The 22,438-nt window shown below is 42.4% G+C and overlaps 1 protein-coding gene across 4 annotated transcripts in view; it reads right to left on the reverse strand.

Annotated features, from left to right (window-relative positions):
* The window catches only part of LOC124619382 (carotenoid isomerooxygenase), a 374,524-nt gene that overhangs the window by 73,686 nt on the left and 278,400 nt on the right, over positions 1-22,438 (reverse strand). For all 4 annotated transcript variants that reach the window (XM_047145721.1, XM_047145723.1, XM_047145724.1 and 1 more), the window contains 2 exons: positions 19,875-19,986; positions 925-1,071 (listed from right to left, as the gene is read on the reverse strand). In XM_047145721.1, coding sequence (XP_047001677.1) covers positions 925-1,071; positions 19,875-19,986 — 259 coding nt within the window. The remainder of the gene's footprint in view (positions 1-924; positions 1,072-19,874; positions 19,987-22,438) is intronic.

Genomic DNA, 22,438 nt, shown 5'->3' on the forward strand with positions numbered 1-22,438 from the left:
ATTTGTTTACAGGACTTTTCTTCTAAGTTTGACAGAATAATTGGGGATACTTTTTTAAATCATAATGCATGGGGATTTTATGAAATCAGAATATTTTCAACTAGTTTCTTTCTCTATTGACACCATAGCTATATATAGGTCATCAGATAACAAATTATCTTCTGTCTCCTTTGTAGAATCATACTGTAATCTGCTCAGAAGATCTACAGTACCCTGTTAAACATAATGGTGGTGCAGAAACTTAGAATGCTGTCCTAGTTGTATTCCCTGCGTTAAATTGTTACTCAGTCTTCTTCAAACAGCCAACACAGAACAAAATCAAGGATTGTCTTATCCTTTAGCTGTGAATATCTAATTTTTATGTGGCACAAATAAAATGTACAATTAATGTCTAATTTGAGAATTAATTATGTAATACTTACAACAGCTGTAAATCAACAGACAGTATATGTTTCTACAGACTTGCAAGCATTCCTAAAGAATATTGTAATGTAATATATAGACACTATGTAAACACAGACATTATGTAAATTATTAGTACTCTAAAAGACAGTATATTAGCAATAGTATGCTTTTATACTCCATTTAGTTAGTTTCTGTATTAGGAATGGACTGCCAGGTATGAACTGTAGAGTTCTACAGCTATTTGTGACATTTTACATAATATTTGCTTATGGTAAAGCTTTGTGAAATATTTTTAGTTCGCCATACTTTGGATGATGTGTTATAATGCACGTTTCACAATTAATTAGAAGAGTACCTGCCTCACAAATCAGAGGAGAGTAAGGGTATACCACAAGACATGATAAGGTACAGAGACGGTGTTTGTACCAAGCCTCAGGCTGGCAATATCTATATTTTTTCTAATAATAAATAGAATTTTCCCATATTATTTAGTCCTGAGGTACTATGGCTTTAACATACCTTTGGAAGATGGTCTGGCATGGGTCAGGTACAGCAGGAGTTCCAAACTCACTGACAACAATCCTCTGTGCTGCCAAGTTGCGTTTGTAAGTTTTTGACTTGAGGAACCGACACTGGTATGTCACCTGTCCATCGCTGATGGCATACCTGAAAACCAATTTCTAAGTGACAGTCAAGTCTCCAGTGGTGAGAAATGTCGGTCACCGGTCTCAAATGTATATTGATATGATTGATAAAAATTTGAGTATTTTTTTTATTTCGAAAGTTTTGAGTTTTACTTGTAGCATGGCCCTTTGTGCCAGTAGTAAATTAGGTAATGCCACAGAGAGTTGTAATTTATGACTTCAATGAATTTCCTAAGCTTCTGAATGGAATAAAGTAAAATTCATTTGATTTTGGCTGAGCGTACACTGCATAGTACATCAGTGATAGCTGTTTCAAATGAGCACAACCTAATTATTAGCAGTAAGAATTAGCTAGTTGGTGGTATCGGTAAGTAAAATGTTGGCCACTTTTCTGCCAGTATTATTAAATTGCAGTGATAAACTCAATGATAAATTCTCAGGCTGGAACTGACCCAGTATTCATGTCACATCTGCAAGATTCTATTTCCTCATGCAGTTTGCTGGAAAATAGAAAACATTGTGTACCACCCACTCAACGAGTCTGCATTGAAGCTGATAACTGCTGTAGTTGCACTTCTAGCCCAATTCAGATAGAACAAGTGATTATTACATAACATCCAGTGGTGCACCAGTTCCAGTGGCATCAGCGATATTTACCAAGAGTCTCATCTGTATATACCATAGCACAAAATTTGTGAAAGACACTTTTTTTAGCTTTTTAGCTTCCGTGTGTAAGTAACTGGGACACATTTAGTGCTCTACATTTATTTTGCCTTGCAAGAGCTAGGTTCACATAGATTTTATGAAGAGGGAGTGCTGCCCTTGTGGGATCTTGATAGGGTACTAGTTGACTGGTTTCCATAAACATCTAGAAGCTCTGATAACAACTGTTGACTGCCTCCATAAGGCCACTGCATATTGTATCACTGGTGGACTGGCAGGATGGAAATTTGTCCTCACAAACATTTCATGTAACTTTAGTTTTTATTGCCAGTGTGGACTCTGTGAAATCCCAGTTTAAAACCAAGCAGTCGCCTGATGTTGGGTGATGGCTCACATCTAGGTCTTGAGCTGTTTCACATGGAAAGTTGATGTAATAATGGCTGAAAGGCTTTCCCCAGTATAATGATGAATAATTCTGAGCCCTCACCCTCTGCTGATAATGAGACAGAGCCAGTGAGCCTTACCTCTCCTGATTGAGCTGCAATCTCTCTCTTGTTGAGATGCAGCAGCCACATAAGGAAAGGATGGCCTCTTTAGGGAAACAGCATCATGGGAGCTGAATAAGTCAAACAAACACTCAGTTTGTATCATGAGATGATTCATCTGTCAATGTGAAAACCGCTGAGAAAATGACTGCAAAGAGCTGGAGATCAACACTCATAGGAAACAATGACAATCAATCACCTGGGCTATGTGATCATTTTTTATTCCAATTGGGAGAGTGACGAAAGTAAGAAAGTCAGATTCCAGTGTCAAATGTTCTCTGAGTTTTTGTACTCTGATAAATGATGCCATGCTTAATCAGAAAAAAGAGCATTTGAAGGTCAACCTTGCAACACCAAGTCTTGGTGTTATTCCTACTTTTCAATTGTTTACTTTTTCACATATGTTTTATGTACATTAGGTCATTATTTATGTTTGTTTATGATGCTGTACTGAACGTGGACCATTTCTGTACATAAATGTAATCTTGAAAATTCTATATGATTATTGGTCCATGTATATATTCCATAGAACTGCAACAACAAGGTAGGTAAAACTGGAGGGTATTTCCTCTGTGTTGAGCAATGGAAAATGTGGAAAGAAAGTGTGCAGTGATCATGACAACTAAGGACAAAGCTACCATTCAAAAGTCACTAGGATTGTATATGAGGCTAAAATCTATACCGTGACACTACACTGAAAAATTACCTTAGATGATTATTGTCTCTGATTACAATGCTCCACAGCAGCTGTTATTTAGAAGAAGAGTCAAGCGTGACCTTTATAAGTGTTGAGGCTGGAACTACACAGTATTTAATGACATTGAGAAAGAGCTTCACATCGCTGCCTCGAAGCAATTGCAATGCTTTCCTTGGGACTGTAAATCACATGGGCCAATATTTGTTGTGTGTTCTTTTAATTTATTTAACTGCAGAACAATATAAAGTGTATGGATGTTGTAAAATGTTTGTATAATATTTTTTGTTAAAATAAACATTCGTATTACAGTATTTATGGCTCCTTTCCTAATCATGTCATATACTGTTACACAGTACAATGTTCATGAATATTGAGTTACTATCTATAGTTTCAGTATTCATTTACAGTGTAATAGCTATTATTTAGTGAATATTTTTTAGCTTTGGTGTAAGGTGTGGTATTCATTTACATCTTTTATTTCTTGGACAGTCTATTGTACAATTTTATTCCATGGTATAATGCAATATTTTGAATCTTTTGACTTGTTTCTTCTGTTTAGATGCAAATGGTGCTTGGATTTGGTTCCATCATCACGTATTGTGCTGTTTGTGGTGTACAGATTCACGTGGAATTGTCAGAATTTCTAGCTTTTTGGGTAATTCCTTTCAGTGTGGCCTGTTACTACTATTTGTTACTATTCATATATTCATACAGCTCTTTTCTGTATCTTGAAAATTGTTTGTTGTTCCCAGCACTTATTCCCCAAAACATTATCCCATCAGTGAAGATTCAATGCGTATATCCAAAGTAGGTTACTTTGAGGCATGAAATATTGCACACTGGTGCGAGGATTCACAGAGCGTAACATGCTGAGGATAACCTTTTTGCCAAAATTCTCACATGTTCTGTCCTTTTCAGTTTACAATCTACATTCATCCCCAAGAATTTGGTATCAGTTACACAATATAGTACATCATTGTTTACTTTCAGTTTAGGATCATTGTGTTTTTTAATTAGTTGGAAGTTAGTACAATTTGTCTTTCAGATTTAAATTTACTCTATTGCTTAATGACTAGTTGATGACAGTATGATGTAATTGGATAGATAAAAAATCTACTCACTAAGCAATGGCAGGAGAACACACATACAAAACTCTTTCGGAGCCAGTGGTTCCTTCTTCCTGCAGGGTTGAACGGAAAGGAAGAGGGGTGACAGAAAAGGACTGGAAAGTTTAGGAAAAGGGTCAGAGTTCACAAAAGTCATGCAGAAGCCTGGGTCAGGGGAGACTTAATGGACGGGATGAGAAGGAAAGACTCCAGTTCCTTTCCTTCAACCCTCTTCGTTCCCCTTCAACCCTTCTCCTGGAAGAAGGAGGCACTGGCTCCGAAAACTTGCATGTGTAAAACCTTTTTATATGCGTGTTTTCCTGCCGCTGCTTGTTGAGTAGAATTTTTATCAGACCAATTACATTAATGAATAGTTGGGAACATCTCTGAGAGCTTCATTGGACTTTTGTGATAGCTTTGTTGATTTTTTGCTGTAATAGCTACCGTGCTGTCATCAGCAAATAGTATTTCTCTCCATACTAGACACTCTTTGGGAAATTGTTTGTAAATGTAAGAGGATTGGGCCCAATATATTTCCCTGAGAAATGACGATATTAATATATTTTTGATCTGGTGTTTTACTACTAGTCTTTTAGAAATGTGTGAGATTTCAACTCTTTGCACCCAGTTTTCTGACTATGACTTGAACCAGTTCTTTAAAATACCTCTGATTCACAATAGTTGCAATTTGTGCAATAAAATTCTGTGGTCAACTGTTCAAATGCCTTTGATAAAAAAAAAAAAAAATGACTGTTGCATTCTCGCCCTTGTCCAGTGCTTCGAGTACTACTTTAGTAAACTGTACTATCTGACTGTGTACCTCTTGTGGGCCGGAAATTGAATTGTTCATCATAGAGAAGGTTGTGTTTATTCAGGTATTCCGTTAGTGGGTGAGTCTATTTCTTCATTGCGATTTATATTGTTCTGGAAATGCAATATAATACACTCCTGGAAATTGAAATAAGAACACCGTGAATTCATTGTCCCAGGAAGGGGAAACTTTATTGACACATTCCTGGGGTCAGATACATCACATGATCACACTGACAGAACCACAGGCACATAGACACAGGCAACAGAGCATGCACAATGTCGGCACTAGTACAGTGTATATCCACCTTTCGCAGCAATGCAGGCTGCTATTCTCCCATGGAGACGATCGTAGAGATGCTGGATGTAGTCCTGTGGAACGGCTTGCCATGCCATTTCCACCTGGCGCCTCAGTTGGACCAGCGTTCGTGCTGGACGTGCAGACCGCGTGAGACGACGCTTCATCCAGTCCCAAACATGCTCAATGGGGGACAGATCCGGAGATCTTGCTGGCCAGGGTAGTTGACTTACACCTTCTAGAGCACATTGGGTGGCACGGGATACATGTGGACGTGCACTGTCCTGTTGGAACAGCAAGTTCCCTTGCCGGTCTAGGAATGGTAGAACAATGGGTTCGATGACGGTTTGGATGTACCGTGCACTATTCAGTGTCCCCTCGACGATCACCAGTGGTGTACGGCCAGTGTAGGAGATCGCTCCCCACACCATGATGCCGAGTGTTGGCCCTGTGTGCCTCGGTCGTATGCAGTCCTGATTGTGGCGCTCACCTGCACGGCGCCAAACACGCATACGAGCATCATTGGCACCAAGGCAGAAGCGACTCTCATCGCTGAAGACGACACGTCTCCATTCGTGCCTCCATCCACGCCTGTCGCGACACCACTGGAGGCGGGCTGCACGATGTTGGGGCGTGTGCGGGACCGTAGCCCAGCTTCATGGAGACGGTTGCGAATGGTCCTCGCCGATACCCCAGGAGCAACAGTGTCCCTAATATGCTGGGAAGTGGCGGTGCGGTCCCCTACGGCACTGCGTAGGATCCTACGGTCTTGGCGTGCATCCGTGCGTCGCTGCGGTCCGGTCCCAGGTCGACGGGCACGTGCACCTTCCGCCGACCACTGGCGACAACATCGATGTACTGTGGAGACCTCATGCCCCATGTGTTGAGCAATTCGGCGGTACGTCCACCCGGCCTCCCGCATGCCCACTATACGCCCTCGCTCAAAGTCCGTCAACTGCACATACGGTTCACGTCCACGCTGTCGCGGCATGCCACCAGTGTTGAAGACTGCGATGGAGCTCCGTATGCCACGGCAAACTGGCTGACACTGACGGCGGCGGTGCACAAATGCTGCGCAGCTAGCGCCATTCGACGGCCAACACTGCGGTTCCTGGTGTGCCCGCTGTGCCGTGCGTGTGATCATTGCTTGTACAGCCCTCTCGCAGTGTCCGGAGCAAGTATGGTGGGTCTGACACACCGGTGTCAATGTGTTCTTTTTTCCATTTCCAGGAGTGTAAATAAATTGTTCTGTGGTTTTCTACATTTTCTGCATCACCCTTATTTTCAGTATTGGTAGGCCTATTACTTTTGCTTGTTTCACATATCCAGGAAAGCAGCCAGGTCTGAAGATCCATTATTATTGTTAATGGAGTATTTATGTTGGTTGCACATTTCTTAAGGACCCTGACTGGGATCTCAATCCTGTGAATTTTTTATTATTTATTGATGTATTGCCTGTTCACCTCTTTTTCTGTTGTTGGAGAGATCACCATTCAGTGTGGTGGCTGTTCGTGGTCGTGTAGAACGTATGTGTCTGGAAATTTCTCTTGCAATTTCTTGGCACTGCCACTTCTTTGTCAACAGCGTTTAATTTATGCATTTATGCATGCATGCAGACTGTTACTGCAACAACTCATGGTGCCTATACGGGAGGTTTCTGGCCCAAATCCTAAAATTTACCTCGATGTCACAATTTCTGTAACGAGAAAACAGTTTTGTTTTCCGAACAAAAACTGTCTGAAGTTTGTGTTATCTTGAAAAACTACTGACCAGTACCTTGACGATACCGTTTGGTGAAAACAAGCATTGTTCTGACAGTATTATTCAATATAAATTAGTTTTTTAGTGATATTTGATTGCTTGCAAAGTGTGGTAGTCGTGTGTTTTACAAAAACTTTGGACTCCAGCTACCAGAGTCGTTTTGGTGAGAAGTACATTCGGAAAAGACCATACTTATATGGTCCTAATTAGCCTGAAAAGCTTAGAAGGTGTTGCAATTTGCGAACAACACAAAGGTTCGTTAAAACAAAACAAAACAAAAAATATATGCAGGCCATACAGTGTATGCGAGCGACGCAATGGGTGCTAAGCTAGTGTGGTTATACAAAGAAAGTAGGGCTGCAGATTTGACATACTTGGTCAGTACGTTACATGGCGCTTCCCTCACAACAATATGGAATATTTTCATAAATAAATAAATAAATAAAAAGTGAGGGAGTTAACTGGTGTCTCTCAGTAAATACATACCGGTAATCAACATCAAAGTTGGTTCAATAGGTTTCTCAAGAAGTATCTAACGCATACATTTAATTAATAATTGAAATTTTGAGTTTAATTGTTGCAGTTTCTTTTTCTCATTAAGAAGTATGTACAAATGGGACCGGGGACCATAATTTTACCATAGTTACAGATTTGTATTACCTGGCAGAAACAACTTACAACAATCCCCGTTGTTTTGTACGTGTTTTGTTTTGGATAAGAGTAATTAAACTTCGGTCTGATTGCCTAAATTAATCATTTGTAACACGATCACGCTCAAACTTTTGTAAAATATCAGCTCACGCGACTCTTAAAATACAGAGTGTAAATAAGAAGGTGTGTTATGATTTCTCCGTCATGCACAATCTACTACAGTCAGTTGCGGTATTGATGCGGAGCAACAGTAACTGAACTGATTGGTAGGTACACTACCTACACGCGCAAACAATGTTGACACTCGGCGCGGTGGATGATGGTAGCGACAGTAAACGCATTTCCCATTTACAGTCGCTCCCATCAGCCACCGCGCCGTGTCAACTTTGTTAGCGCGAAAAACACATTGCACTCGTAATTTGAGTTTATGTACAGCTCTGTGAGGTACAAATATATTCTTGAGCAACGCTTGCGTTTTTCCTACAGGTACATGTGTTGTTCGTTGCTACAAACATTAAAAGATTGAATTGTTGTGTCATAAATTGACGTTGAACACAAACCTTCAAAAATTAAGTGAAAATTAAAAAAAAAAAATGACATACCGGTAACCCTTGAAAAATTAAGTAAAGTGCGGTACCTGTATACAAAATTAAATTTATATTTCTGTTACCAGATTATTCAGGATTTTAATACTTGTTTGTATAAGGAAAGAAAGATAATACGTGAAAAAACTCCGGACACTATGAATAAAATGAAATGCAGATGCCAATCGACCAAGTGACGGAATTACTACACAAAAATTATGTAGGTGATCACACTAATAGACTGTGTTCACAGTGCCACAGATAACGGTCGTCAGACGCCGTCGCCAGAGGTCACCCGATAACATTGGCCGACGACTTGTTCACAATGCGTTCGATCTACTTTGTCTGTTTTGACTGGGTCAAGAAGGTCGCGTTAGGTTGGAATCTATTCTATGTATGATTTAGGATGAGGTATGTACCACACTGCCTCTGTGCTTGGAGACGAGTGCTATAATGCGGCTTTTGCTGTTAAAAATATGCCAGATGCATGCGGATGAGCTATATTTGTCTCGAAAAGAACGTGGCAAGTACTGCACACTCTTTCCTCAGTTATTGGAATTACCGGTAAAGTTTTACACATGAATGAGATGAAGAGAGAAACGTTATGCTACATACTCGAGATGATTCTTAGCGACCTTCAAAACCAAGATTACACAAATTGTTTTGCTGAATTTATTTGAAGTTGTGCACACAAGGGTCAGTTACCCTTCTGTTTCTGTCATTCAGCGAACTTGTGAAAGACTAACATGAGGAGGTGAGGGTATCATCTGGAGTGCCCCAGAGAAGTGTGGTAGGCCCGCTGTTCTTTTCTATCTACATAAATGATCTTTTGGGTAGGGTGGATAGCAATGTACGGCTGTTTCCTGATGATGCTGTGGTGTACGGGAAGGTGTCGTCGTTGAGTGACTGTAGGAGGATACAAGATGACTTGGGCAGGATTTGTGATTGGTGTTAAGAATGGCAGCTAACTCTAAATATAGATAAATGTAAATTAATGCAGATGAATAGGACAAAGAATCCCGTAATGTTTGAATACTCCATTAGTAGTGTAGCGCTTGACACAGTCACGTCGATTAAATATTTGGGCGTAACATTGCAGAGCGATAAGAAGTGGGACAAGCATGTAATGGCAGTTGTGGGGAAGGCGGATAGTCGTCTTCGGTTCATTGGTAGAGTTTTGGGAATATGTGGTTCATCTGTAAAGGAGACCGCTTATAAAACACTAATACGACCTATTCTTGAGTACTGTTCGAGCGTTTGGGATCCCTATCAGGTCGAATTGAAGGAGGACATAGAAGCAATTCAGAGGCGGGCTGCTAGATTTGTTTCTGGTAGGTTTGATCATCACGCGAGTGTTACGGAAATGCTTCAGGAACTCGGGTGGGAGTCTCTGGAGGAAAGGAGGCGTTCTTTTCGTGAATGGCTACTGAGGAAATTTAGAGAACCAGCATTTGAGGCTGACTGCAGTACAATTTTACTGCTGCCAACTTACATTTCACGGACAGACCACAAAGATAAGAGAGATTAGGGCTCGTAGAGAGGCATATAGGCAATAATTTTTCCCTCGTTCTGTTTGGGAGTGGAACAGGGAGAGAAGATGCTAGTTGTGGTACGAGATACCCTCCGCCACGCACCGTATGGTGGACTGCGGAGTATAGATATAGATGTAGATGTAGACTGTGACCGCAGCCTAAGAATGACATACACGCTGAGCGTCCTCTCCGAAATGTTCACCTTTCTAGAGAATGAAAAAAATAACCCTCAGTTCCCATGTTATTATGTGGGAGCATCTTCCTGAACTTTAGTGTTTGGCGCAACGAAACAGTTGCACAGTAAAAATGCTCAAGAAAGGCTTACACCTTCAAAATTCAGATAATCGTTAGAAAATGTTAGGCATTAATTTAAAGCTTTTTATTGTTTATATTTCTTTTCCTTTGCTGAAGGGATGTTCATTTGTACTGTGTGGATGTTAACTGTACTTGTTCGTAGTTGTAGGTTGGCGTCATTGGAACTGTTGCCAGCCTTTTCATGGGTGGCGCTAATTGAATAATTGTTGTAAGACAGCCATCATTAATTACAGCATCGTTACAGTATCATTAATTAATTTCATGATCACTACTACAAACAAGCACCATGTTTGAGAATGAGAATCTTTATAATGCGCTTTCACGATCAGCTGGTCTGTAGGGCGTAAAAGAGTTGTCGGCTGCATCTCTCATGTCGGCAGTATCTCTCAATTTTTCCATAGTCAAAAATGAGTTGTAAGTGAGCAGTGAGGCATGAAAGTGGTTTACTTAGTTTTTTGTGCATTGTGAAATATGAAAGCATAGTGGGTAGAGTGGAAAAATGACCATCAATCGTGTTTTTTGGACCTTATAAACGAATGAAAGCGAGAGAATTGAAAAATATACCACCTACGATCAAATACCACAAGTAAACGGCGAGTCAAACTCAAATATCTCCATTACAGATCCCAGCAGTTGTACTGATGGACAAAATGCCGGAAAATTACGTCGAAAAAGGGAGAAATTGACAATTCCCTAAAGTATAAGATTTTATTGGATCCATGTCAAACTGACAAAAATTATAATTCCAAGAATGATGTGGATGACATAAAGAGAACATTTCGATTTATCTTGCTGTCGTTATAAACATAGTTGGTTTATTCTAAAGTTTTGTATGCTTCTTCAGCCACATACAACGCACGGCAGACACCAGGGCGCATTAACAAGCCGACCATTCACCAGTTTCAAAAAGTCACACGCATTTGAAAAATGCATATGAATTCCGAATGTCCGAAATATGTAGTTGAAAAGTGAAGTAATTTTGTTAATATTATGACAAACAAAACCATGAGTGTAGAAGAAATCGCCAATGACAATCTTGCGAAATAAGTATAAAGTAATCGCACTAAGTTAAAATTAGCTGTTTCTCGAGTGTTGTTTTGCGCATTGCATGACTTCACTTTAAGAGGAAAAACGGATTGAAATACTGTTTTTGATGAGTTAGACTGTACTACAAACTGCACTAAGTCGAAGCAACGTTGTGGAAACATTTTTGAAGTGCCCTTAATAATGCCGCCTATAGTTCTCAGAGAACCAAAATGACTTACAGTATAAAACATACTGTACAGTTTTATGTTTTATCCTACAGGTTGTGCGTGAGCGGGAACACGGTATCAGTTTCCACATTAATCGATTTGAAAATCGACGTTGCAGCATGTGGTAGTGGTTCAAAAGAGTAAAAATTGGGAAATGCCTATTGTAACCTATTTAATGGAAGGAAAACAATTAATTGAGAGAATAAGGTTTCAGATAGATTATGTAATGGTAAGACAGAGATTTAGGAACCAGATTTCAAATTGTAAGACATTTCCAGGGGCAGATATGGACTCTGACCACAATCTATTGGTTATGAACTGTAGATTGAAACTGAAGAAACTGCAAAAAGGTGGGAATTTAAGGAGATGGGACCTGGATAAACTGAAAGAACCAGAGGTTGTACAGAGTTTCAGGGAGAGCATAAGGGAACAATTGACAGGAATGGGGGAAAGAAATATAGTAGAAGAAGAACGGGTAGCTTTGAGGAATGAAATAGTGAAGGCAGCAGAGGATCAAGGAGGTAAAAAGACGAGGGCTAGTAGAAATCCTTGGGCAACAAAAGAGATACTGAATTTAATTGATGAAAGGAGAAAATACAAAAATGCAGCATGTGAAGCAGGCAAAAAGGAATGCAAACGCCTCAAAAATGAGATCGACAGGAAGCACAAAATGGCTAAGCAGGGATGGCTAGAGGACAAATGTAAAGATGTAGAGGCTTATCTCACTAGGGGTAAGATAGATACTGCCTACAGGAAAATTAAAGGGACCTTTGGAGAAAAGAGAACCACTTGCATGACTATCAAGAGCTCAGATGGAAACCCAGTTCTAAGCAAAGCAGGGAAGCAGAAAGGTGGAAGGAGTATATAGAGGGTGTATACAAGGGCGATGTTCTTGAGGACAATATTACCGTATGGAAATGGAAGAGGAGGTAGATGAAGATGAAATGGGGGATATGATACTGCGTGAAGAGTTTGAGAGAGCACTGAAAGACCTAAGTCGAAACAAGGCCCTGAGAGTAGACAACATTCCGTTAGAACCACTGACAGCCTTGGGAGAGCCAGTCCTGACAAAACTCTACCATCTGGTGAGCAAGATGTATGAGACAGGCGAAATTCCCCTCAGACTTCAAGAAGAATATAATAATTCCAATCCCAAAGAAAGCAGGTGTTGACACATGCGAAAATTATCGAACTATCAGTTTAATAAGTCACAGCTGCAAAATACTAACGCGAATTCTTTACAGACGAATGGAAAAACTGGTAGAAGGCTTTTAATGATTTCCATTCCAAATCCTGTATCATTTCTGTGACACACTGTCCCATATTTCGCGATAATACAAAACGTGCTGTTGAACTTTTTCGATGTATTCGGTCAGTCCTATCTGGTATGGATCACACACCGCGCAGCAGTATTCTAAAAGAAGACGGACAAGGGTAGTGTAGGCAGTCTCCTCAGCAGGACTGTTACATTTTCTGTGTCCTGCCAATAACACGCAGTCAAAGTGGAATAGAGTAATATACGCATCTGAGTAAAGCCACTTCATCATTTCCACATTCAAGCCGTCCTATATTAATCGCCCACTAATTACATTATAGAACAACGATGATGGTATGTCAATGTCATAACCTGCTTTTAGCAATCGTACAATGATATAGGCTTGTACTTCGGAGCAGAAAGTTGATTATGTAGCACAGAATGAAGTCTGGTGATGAAATGACGATCGTGTTGTGGTATTTCACATTGGAGTCTTGCAAAATCAACAGCGCTTCTCATTTTGTAGTTATGTTGCCTAAAAAAGTACATGTCAAGGCGTTGGCGATATTTTTGCTGTCCTCCCTGTGTTTTTGACCTATTATGTCGATATTCTGTATCTTCACTTTACTAATAGTCTTACCAAATGTCCTCTCTTAGACCTTGAATAGGTAATCATTCAACTACTCCTCGAGGTTAAGACGCGCAGTTTTGCGTGCGATTATCTCATGCCATTCTTTCCGGGGTTAACCAATAAGTAATTCAACACATTTCTTTTCTCGGCCAATTTCGATTGAAAAAAATGCGGAATTTGGCGTGGTACATCTTGGAATGTTCTCGCTTCGGACCCTACGGTTTCATGAAGTTCCGACAGGTGACAGCGCTATAGATAGCCTTCAAAATGGCGTCTGTGACTAGGTGCGTTCCAAACACATAGCTACCATTTTCTTTTGGCGGAACATCAGAGCATCGCAGATATTCATAGGCGCTTGCAGAATGTATACGGAGACCTGACAGTGGACAAATGCGGAGTGAGTCTTTGGGCGAGGTGTGTGCCATCATGGCGACAACGTCGCGCAAACCTGACTACTCTCCCATATGCTGGCCAGCCACACACAGATGTGACTCCTGCAATGTTAAAACTTTTGACGCTCTCGTTAGAGGTGATCGACGGATCACAGTCAAAAACCACGCTGAACAACTGGACGTCTGTCTTGATAGTGCTGACACACTCGTCCACCAGGTGGGGCACTCGAAGATGTGTGCTCGCTGGCTTCCTCGCCACATGGCTGCGTTCACACTGCCGCCGCCCGCTTTGTTATCAAACACATGGTTTTGAATCGCGGTGTTCACACTGGCGGCCGGGCCGCGCCGACACGGCGTGAACCTCCCGGAGCCGAGCCGGCGACATCCCGAGTGTTTAATATTGCCGGCGCAAGCCTGTGGAGCAGCACTACAGCTTCTACAGTACACGCATCACTCGTCTCCCTTCTGCTTTCATCACAAGTGTGACTGCACACGTCTTTTATTTTAAGATGTTACCTCACATTTCACAATCAGTGAGGAAAAATTACGTTTATTATGATGATTCATGCGAAATTACTTTTATTTCATTTATTTAAGCTACCGTATTTACATGCATTTACAACAATAGCTTGCCGCCACTGAATAGTTCGCATTTACTTGTAAACGGTGGCAGATATGAGTGTCACTGAGGGACGGAAATGTGTCCCTACCAGATGACAATGAATTTTACAACAATAAATAATTAAAGAGACATGGCCATACTATATTCTTTCAATTAAAATAATGATATCGAAATGCAAAGACCTGAGAGACAGTTACAGAGAATGACTTTTATAACTTGGCAAAATGTCATGTGATCCAGGGAATACAATTCCACTCGAGCTTTGTTCTGTCATATGATTTTCCTAAGTTCCAAGAGCTATGCACCGTTCCTTATCAGTGGAAATAGAACCACTGAGTCAAAGGGCATTATCTCAAAACTCTTCGCCTATCAATCTGCCTATCTTACAAGGTAATGAAAAGAATTCTGTGAGGTTATCAGTGGCTCCACATGATGAACCATCACCACTGCCAAGCGCTACATCATGAAGAAAAAAGAATAAAAGTTGGAAAATTCTGAAGAAGTATTTCTGCGATACTTCGTTGAAGGCACAGCAAGACATTACCCAAAATGACGAAGCTAATTACTCACTAATGATTCTCAGGAGTCCTATAAACTCTCTTCCCCCTCAGAGGTAAGCGTTGTGAAATTTAAAATGCAAAAGCATGACTACAATTAATTAAGTTCTATTGCAAACCAAAAAGTGTGTACTAACGTATCTTACCTTATCGTTACACACAAGTTTTCTTCTGCTGTTATACTTCTGCGAAAATATGTTTTCTGTTTCGAAATTTTGTCTTGAATGTTGTGGAGCACATACTGCAATGTATTATGATTCATTCTGTAATATGAATAAAATTTTTCAGGATAGTTTTTAAGTTCTTCATGTAAAGAAAAAACTATCCTAAATGTCTGTCGCTATTTATGGGATGAATCCATAACCTACTAGTTCTTCTGTACTTCAAAACTCGAAGAGTTACTGCAGAGTCAAAACAATACCAATAAAAGAGTGAAGACATTGTTCTACCGACAGCACAGACTAGCTAAAGGCGAGCAACTGTTGACTGGAAATGCGTTTTCCACTGACTTGCTTGTCAGCTGTCGAAGGGTCGGGATTTTTTTAAATTTATTTATTTGGCCTCCGGACAACTAAGAGCCATTTAGCCAAAGAGTGGGGATTACCTTGACAGCGCAGCCCGCCAAGGAAGAAAAAAAAAACAATGAAGAACAATGAAACGCACATCTGCGTCGATCTACAGTAATTTCATTAACTCTCCATTATTTTTTCTGTAAAAGTAGACAACGAGACTACAGAATTGCGCTTCAGTTTCTGCAGTAAACGTATCACAAACGTCCAGTTTGTTTTTGTGATTAGTTTTACACCAAATTTTATCAGACCTATGTCATTGACACTTCTACCTGTACATGTACTAAGTCAAGCTGTAACCGCGCGAACTCCGTGGCTTGCGGGCGCGGCACTGACCCCACTGAATAGCTCTCATTACTTGTGACCAGAGACAGATACCAGTATCATTATCACTTCAAAAACTTTTTGGTACTTTTAGCTACATTTCATTCGCAACAATGTATGGTCTAAAACGGATCTAACAGTAAGCTACCCGCTACGTAACTTTTTCACTACAAGATTTGTAAATCAAGTGCACAACGTTGACAAATAGCATCATTTCACAATGACTGTTAAGAAATATGGAAAGATAAATGATTCAATACGAAGCCAAGGTGTTACACTACCACGTATACAAAATTCAGATTTTTTAGCCGCATACTTTCTTCAAAATCGGTTGGGAAGCGTTACGAAACTAAGAAATCACGCGAAACGAAAAGTAGACTTTTTCTTTTTTCACGACGTAAGTAATGCTTTTAAGGAAAAAAATAAGTTCATAAAACGTTGTGGCGAAGTCTCACATACCGCTAAGAATTTTTAAAACATGAAAATCGGATAAGTGGATTTTCCCCCATTTCGCCGTCCCGGCTCGGCGCGGCGCGCAATGTGAATGCACCACACGTCGGCCTGAGCTGGCCAGGCACGAGCCGAGCCAGCAGCGTCAGCCCGGCTCGGCCCGGCCGGCAGTGTGAACGCAGCCTGGGTAAACCATAAAGAGCTGTGAAGAACCATCTGTGCAGGTTTGCTTGTGCGTTACCAAGCTGATCGTGACAACTTTTTTATCGAATATAGTAACAGGCGATGAAACATGAATTCATCACTTCGAACCCGAAACAAGACAGCAGTCCATGGAGTGGCGCCACACCAAATCTCCTCAGAAGAAAAAGTGACCCGGTGAAGTCATGGCTTCCGTCTTCTGGTTCTCTGAAGGGGCTGTTCTGTTTGATGCCCTCCCTCGTAGTGCAACGATCCACTCTGATGTGTATTGTGCTACCCTCAGGAAACTGTACAGGGTGAAAAGTATTGAAACCGACAATCTCTGGGAGGTTGTAGGGGACATCAAAACAAATAGTTCTCCCTAATGTCATTTTTTTCCTATGAGGAGTATTTAAACCGGTAGATGAAGATTTCTCTGGCGGCAAATTAATTAAACCAGCAAACACTTTCCCATTTTCTTACGACCAAGAGAAAACACATTAGCACAACTCAATTTCAATTACAGTAGATTTTCAAAAATTCCTCCTTTGACACGTAAACAAAGGTTACACCGTCGGATCATGTTCTGTCTGACACGGGCAAAAACTCCAGGAGTATCCTGAATTGTTCCTGCTGCTGCTACTATCCGGGCAATCACATCCTCTTGCGATGCAACAGGAGTTGCGTAAACAAGGTTGCGCATCTCTCCCCACACAAAAAAATTCCTGAGGGGACATATCTGAGGATCGAGCAGGCCATGGTACAGGACCATCTCTGCCAATCCACGTTTCTGGGAACCGTCGGTCCAGGAATCGACGCACACGACAACAAATGTGCCGGGGCCCCGTCATGTTGGAACCACAAGCGTTGTCTTGTAGGGAGCGGGCCGTCTTCCAGCAATCCTGGCAATGCTCTGGCGAGAAAATTGTATTAGTGCCTGCCATTTAATGGCCTAGGTAGCAGATACGGCCCAATTAAACAGTCCCCAACAACACCGACCCACACATTAACGAAGAACCGTACTTGATGAGCGATAGTAACTTGGCATGCGGGTTATCGTCGTTCCAAACATGCGAATTGTGCATGTTGAAGACTCCATCACGCCCGAACGTTGCTTCATCGGTAAACAACACAGAGGATGGAAATGTAGGATGCATTTAACACTCTTCCAGGTACCACTGCGAAAACTGTGCCCTGGGTGGATAATCAACTGGTTCCAGGTTGTGGACACGCTGGGACGTAACAACTGCTCTCGAAGGACTGTTCTCACATTCGTCTGATTCGTCCCCATGTTACGTGCAATTGCACGAGTGCTGATTGAAGGATTCCGCTCCACATGCTGCAAGACAGCTTTCTCAAATTGCAGCGTCCTTACCGTGCGACGGCGCCCCTGTCCAGGTAATCTGCTAAATGACTCGGTCTCACGGAGACGTTGGTACACAGCAGCAAAGGTCGTATATGCGGGATACGGCGATTAGGATATTGTTGTTGATAAACCCACTGTGCAGCTCCGTCCGTTGTGGTGCGCTACGTAGTACGCACCAACCATATTAGTGTACTGACTCAGGTGTATCGTTCCATCAGTAAACAGAGATAATGCACTACTACATTGGTGAAAAGCAGTTGCCTACAACTGAATACGCCCTCTAACAACTGAAGAGCGTAATACGGCCTCCACCGGTTTAAATAATCCTCATAGGAAAAAATGACATTAGGGAAAAATATTTGCTTTAATGCCCCTACAACCTCCCAGCGTTTGTCGGTTTCAATACTTCTCACCCTGTATAAACGACTTCAGTGTGTTCGTCGTCAGAAGAATGTAGAGGAACGTCTCCTTCTCCATGACAATGGGTGGGGAATAGTAACGGGTATTGGAATCCCGAATAAAACTAAGCTGCTCTCAGAAAAAAAAATGTGTTGCGTTAGCAATGGATAGTTGATAGAGTGTGTAGTGTTGAAAGTGCCCTGTGTACCTGAATGCATGCCTCTTCCTGCTTGTGAGGCAGGGAAGTACATTCATGCTCATAAATTAAGGATAACGCTGATACATGGTGAAACAACGCTCTCGTGGGCGGTTTGCGGGTTTAAATCACCTCGGGGATTACCATACGGTGTATTTGACCTGCGGTCGTCGCACGGTGGCGCTGGCAGCAGTCCACATAGGCGGAGGTGTGTTGGTGCATGTCAGAGTACGGCGCTGCGAGTAAGTGTGCAGACGTTTTCAGTCGCGCTAATGGAGACTGTGTGTTGAAAATGGCTAAAAGAACACACAGTGATGACGTTATGAGGGGTGGAAACTATGGTGACTTTATCGGCTGAGGGTGCAGCTTTGAACTTTTTCTTCTGAGGAGATTTGGTGTGGCGCCACTCCATGGACTGCTGTCTTGTTTCCGGTTCGAAGTGATGAATTTATGTTTCTGGAGGCTGGTCAAACACAGCAGGTCGTAGCATGGGCCCTCCGTGTGCCACAAAGTGTGATCTCAAGATCATGGCAACTATTCCAGCAGACAGGAAACGTGTCCAGGCGCTACAGTACGGGATGTCCACATTGTAGAACACCACAAGAAGACCGATATCTCACCATCAGTGCCCGCAGACGAATACGGAGTACTGCAGGTAGCCTCGCTCGGGACCTTACCGCAGCCACTGGAATAGTTGTCTCCAGACACAAAGTCTACAGACGACTGAACAGACATGGTCTATTCGCCCGGAGACCTGCAAGGTGGATTCCACTGAATCCTGGTCACAGGAGAGCCCATAAAGCCTAGTGTCAAGAACACAGTACATTGTCTTTGGAACAGTGGTCCCAGGTTATGTTCATGGACGAGTGATTCTCGCCGGGTTTTCATCTCGTGTGAACCAGGAACCAGATACCAACCCCTTAATGGGCTTGAAAGGGACCTGTATGGAAGTCATAGTTTTATGGTGTGGGGTGGGATTATGATTAGTGCACGCACACCCCTGCCTGTCTTTGACAGAGGAACTGTAAGAGGTCAGGTGTATCAGGACGTCATTTTGCTCCAGTATGTCCGCCTATTCAGAGGTACAGTGGTCCCACCTTCCTCCTGGTGGATGATAACGCCCCACCGAGCTGCCATCGTGGAGGAGTACCTTGAAACAGAAGATATCAGGCGAATGAAGTGACCTGCCTGTTCTCTAGATCTAAACCCCATCGAGCACGTCTGGGATGCTCTCGGTCGACTTATTGCTGCACGTCTTCAAACTCCTAGGACACTTTAGGAGCTCCGACAGGCACTGGTGCAAGAATGGGAGGCTATACCCCAGCAGCCGCTCCACCACCTGATCCAGAGTATGCCAACCCGTTGTGCGGCCTGTGTACGTGTGCATGGTGATCATATCCCATATTGATGTCGTGATACATGCGCAGGAAACAGTAGCGTTTTGTATCACATGTGTTTTGGGACGGTTTTCTCAACTTATCACCAATACCGTGGACTTACAGGTCTGTGTCGTGTGTGTTCCCTATGTGCCTACGCTATTAGCGCCAGTTTTGTGTAGTGCCACGTTGTGTGGCACAACATTCTGCAATTATCCTTCATTTATGAGCATGAGTGTAGTAGATGTGGTGATAACTTGCAGCGAGACGCAGACGTTACGCTAGCGACGCACCTGTGCAGGAGCGCTGCGGAGTCGAACAGGTGTTTGTAGCGCATCTCGCCCACGTGCAGCTTGCCGGGACCATTGCGAAGCAGCGTGCCCTTCACCCAGTGCGGGATGGTTCCTGTAACAAGCGAGCGCACGTCAGCAAAACGTCACACACAGCGCCAATTGCCGGCTCCTGTCTACATCATCTCCCGCTGGTGATCCTGTACAAGGCAACTCAGAGACAGCATGTTAGTCAGACCAAGTTTCAGAGATAAAATTCACTGACCGTAGGCGAAAATGTTCAGTTCAAAAATGTTCAAATGTGTGTGAAATCTTATGGGAGTTAACTGCTAAGGCCAGCAGCCCTAAGCTTACACACTACTTAACCTAAATTATCCTAAGGACAAACACACACAGCCATGCCCGAGGGAGGACTCTTAACCTCCGCCGGGACCAGCCGCACAGTTCATGACTGCAGCGCCCCAGACCGCTCGGCTAATCCCACGCGGCGAATCTTCAGTATACTCAGTTGTATAATTTGTAGGGTTGTGTGCGCGACATCATCCAGCGCCTGTCGACAGCCACACCAGACCGATCCGAAGAGAGGATCGCCGCGTTGGGACATGACTGAAAACACATTTACACGCGATGTGACAAGAATCGCTCGCAGGTCAAGGTTCTGAACCAGATGCGGTGCGGATACAAGGTTCGGTTCTTGAGGGGGGGGGGGGGGGGGATCACGGAGAGGGGGGGGGGGGGGGCAGGCAGGGCACAGTTTCCCAGTTTGTTATTGTCTTTCCCCCTAACCCCTTCCAAATATAACTTGCGTCACACTCACTTTTAATACGCCAGAAGTGTTCTCGATTTAAATAATAATAAAAGTGAAAAATTTTGTGTCTAAAATATACAATGGAAAGTCCAGAACGTAATAACGAAAATATTATGAAAATGATAGATTACTACTCACCATATAGAGGATACATTGAGTCACAGACAGGTACCGTCACACAAGCACATCTACACACACACACACACACACACACACACACACACAAAAACACACACACACACACACACACACACACACAAAAACACACACACACACACACACACACACACACAAAAACACACACACAAAAACACACACACAAAAACACACACACACACACACACACACACACACACACACACACACACAAAAACACACACACACACACAAAAACACACACACACACAAAAACACACACACACACACACACACACACACAAAAACACACAAAAACACACACACACACACACACAAAAACACACAAAAACACACACACACACAAAAACACACACACACACAAAAACACACACACACACAAAAACACACACACACACACACACACACACACACACACACACACACACACACACACACAAAAACACACACACACACACACAAAAACACACACACACACACACACACACACACACACACACACACAAAAACACACACACACACACACACGACGACGACTCACTCTGACCGCTGAGGCCAGACGGCGTAAAAAAAAACTTAGTGATTATGTCTGTGAGCGATCTCAAAAAATGGTTCAAATGGCTCTGAGCACTATGGGACTTAACTTCTGAGGTCATCAGTCCCCTAGAACTTAGAACTACTTAAACCTAACTAACCTAAGGACATCACACACATCCATGCCCGTGGCAGGATTCGAACCTGCGACCATAACGGTCGCGCAGTTCCAGACTGTAGCGCCTAGAAGCACTCCGGCCGGCGAACGTTCTCTTTTTCTTTTTTTTAAATTTAAATTTCAGTTTCGAGTCGTGCCATTCAGCCATCTCCAGTAATAATGGAAATATTGCGTATTGAAGACGATTTTATTATCAGTTACAACGATACGAACGTAAGAGCAACACTACACCCACTCCGTGATCAGGAAAAATCTTCGAGTCAGCCCCGCGTAGCTACCGAGGCGGGTGTGTGTGTGTGTGTGTGTGTGTGTGTGTGTGTGAAAAGCCCTTTTGGCCAAAAGGTCAAACGTATAGCAGTCTTTATGTTGTGCCTGTCTGCGACTCAGCGTCTCCACTATATGGTGAGTAGCAATCTATGCTTTTCATAATACTGTCTATAAAACGTTGTTTACATCAGCATTTAGTACATCGTTTTAGCATAGCTTCTCAAAAACTGCGATGTGGAGAGATATTGCATTTGAAAAGCTTTCGTTGCAAAAGAAAGAAGAAGGTGCAGCTGATATAAGGAAATTTCATTTCGCTACTAAAAGTGGCTGAAGGTCATGGAACACTTCTAGTACAGCTGTCATACAAATTCATTTCGGATGTTTCGAAATGTTGTGTTATAAGAACACGAATTTGCGGTAGGTCAAGTAATTTTTACTGAGTGCTGTGCTATGCTTCACAGTGACAGAATTACATGACAGTATTTTCAACATTTTCTGCACGTCCCTGTACACAATTCCTCCACGGTAGAAATCCACTCTTTGTCCACGCAGTCACTCAAAAACGCTATGTGAATGTCCTCATGGTTGAAATATCTCTTCCTCCCTCCCCACCCTCAGGTGTTC

This window comes from Schistocerca americana, chromosome 6 (genome assembly GCF_021461395.2).
Source record: "Schistocerca americana isolate TAMUIC-IGC-003095 chromosome 6, iqSchAmer2.1, whole genome shotgun sequence".
Taxonomy (NCBI): Eukaryota; Metazoa; Arthropoda; class Insecta; order Orthoptera; family Acrididae; genus Schistocerca; species Schistocerca americana.